The sequence below is a fragment of the Emiliania huxleyi genome (genome assembly GCF_000372725.1).
Source record: "Emiliania huxleyi CCMP1516 unplaced genomic scaffold EMIHUscaffold_3034, whole genome shotgun sequence".
NCBI classification, from domain to species: domain Eukaryota; phylum Haptophyta; order Isochrysidales; family Noelaerhabdaceae; genus Emiliania; species Emiliania huxleyi.
Window position 1 is genome coordinate 1 of NW_005199740.1, and position 2,133 is coordinate 2,133.

The window sequence follows — 2,133 nt, forward strand, 5'->3', positions numbered from 1 at the left end:
TCCGACTCGTCGTCGGCGTCGCTGTCGCACGAAGTCTCGCGCCGAAGCGCTGAGGAACGAGTCGAGCGGCCGGCGGCGGGAGGGTGCGAGCTCGGCGGCTCCTGTTCGCGAGACGCTGCTGCTGGCTTCGTGCGCCGCGAGGGCTTGGCCTGCTTGCTCTTCGCTTTGGAGCGCGGCTGCTTCGTGTTCGCAGCCTCGCTGATCTTCATGAACTGCGAGTGGTTCGATTCGACACGCTTACGTTTGCCAGAGAGTACCGTCGAGCATGGACCTCCGTGGCCGAGAGGCAGGTTGCAGTGCAGTGTCTTGCACGAGGGGACCCTAGACGACATGGCTGGCGGGTGGGTCCCTAGACGACTTGGCTGGCGGGGTTGGGCGCGAGAGCGCCCCAGCACCACCGACCACCAGAGCGCGCGTCAATCGCGTCAAAGAATTTAAACAAGAAATTCGCACCCTACACGCCTACACACACCTACACACTCAATCTGTTGGACCGACCCACACCGAGTATGACGGTGTGGCCGTGTGGGTCTGCGCCCCCGGCCGCCAGCCATCCCCGATGAAGCACTTTGGGCAGCACCAGGGGAAGCTCTTGTGCTTGAAGGACGGCTCCGGCCCTCGCTGCTCCCCAAGGCACGCAGGCGTGTCGTGGTAGATGCCGGCCTTGCAAAACGAGCAAGCGCGAAGTTCGCCTGCAGCCGACTTGCACTTGGCGCACTTGGCGCCGGCTGTGGCCGACCGCGCGGTGGTAGTCGCGGCCTCTAAAAGCTTGAGCGAGCCGGTGGCGATGAAGGCGCCGAGGGCGAACGGCGAGGGCTCGGTGAGCGCGGCAACGCCGCGCAGTTGGAGGTAGTACGGCTCGAACATCAGTCGCGCACCAGCGATGCCAAACGGCGTCCGCTTCTCCACCATGGCAACCAGAAGCGCGCAATCAAAGCAGATGTTGGCGGAGTCGAGCTTCTGGATGAAGGGCTCGAGGAAGAGGTGCTGCGTCGCGCAGGCCGGGTGCACCATCTTTGCGCACACGAAGCACTGGCTGGTCTCGACATCGGCGCGGTCCGCCACCTTGCAGCATGTCGCATAGCAGCACGCAGGCGAAGCTGTTGGCCCGGAGAAGGCGTCGCGAGAAGGCATCGCCGCCACCCGCCGCTCAAACTTGACCACCTCCTCCTTCGCGTTGGACAGGTTCTCGGGCGGCTCCCACGTCATGTCCGGAGTTTGGTCCCACTCGTCCCACTTGACTGCATATTGCACAACGATGCCCTTGCGCGCCACGCGAGCCTCCCTCTTGGCGAGGACCAGCTCGACCGTGTACTGGTACTCGTCCTCCTGTGCGGCGGGGACGGTGGGGTGACGGCGTACGAGAGGGGGAGGGAGGGGGAGTCCGGATCACCTCCTCGCTGCTCGCCTCCTCGCCATCCGCCTCGGTCTCCGCCTCGCTATCCCCCGCCTCGCTCTCCTCCGCCTCGCTCTCCTCGGAGGAGTCTGGCCACGCAGCCCGGCGATCGACGGCGGGCGCGTCGCCGCAAGTCTTTGTTCTATGTTCACGCCGAAAAGTACGTGTGTACGTCTAACGCTCCCGCTAGCTGGGGCACGCTCCCAGGCGGCTGGGGGCCGCTCCCCAGCTCGATTAGAGGGCGCTTTTCACGCGATTTTACGGAATTACGGATTGGAGGGGGGTGGCGGCACATAGGGGGAGGGGGAGACGCCGATCTAGGAATCAAGTTGGTGCCGGATGGCCTCCTCCGGGTCTGCAACTCGCACGGCGGGTCCGCGTCCGGGCAAGCATCCGCGGCCCGCGGTTGTCCTTTCGCAGGGCGCGACCGACATGGAGATCTGCTGCCCACAGATCAGTGCTTTTGTCAACTATTGCTCGCCCTCTGTGCACTCGCAACGCCAGAGGCCGTGCTTGGAGAATGCGTCGCAATGCTGCTGCGCCTGTGGATTGAGCCGCGGCACAAGCTCCATCGTTGAGCTGCGGTGGCGCGCCGGCTGCTTCATGCATAGGGCATAGCTCTCCGGCGAGCGGCCGCGAACGCGTTTTCCGTCCGCCGTTTCATCGAGTTGCCCGAGTGGTAAACCATCGTGGACGGTGACGGTGACGAGCTGGAGCTGGAGATCCCCGAGGGGGTG

The 2,133-nt window shown here is 64.9% G+C and overlaps 1 protein-coding gene across 1 annotated transcript; it reads right to left on the reverse strand.

Moving 5' to 3' along the window:
• Nucleotides 1-480: 480 nt before the first annotated feature.
• EMIHUDRAFT_255070 (hypothetical protein) lies at nucleotides 481-1,691 on the reverse strand (the record flags this gene model as incomplete). Its single annotated transcript, XM_005774930.1, has 2 exons — nucleotides 481-1,329; nucleotides 1,569-1,691. The coding sequence occupies 2 exons, from the start codon at nucleotides 1,689-1,691 to the stop codon at nucleotides 481-483; spliced, it is 972 nt and encodes a 323-aa protein (XP_005774987.1).
• Nucleotides 1,692-2,133: the final 442 nt, after the last annotated feature.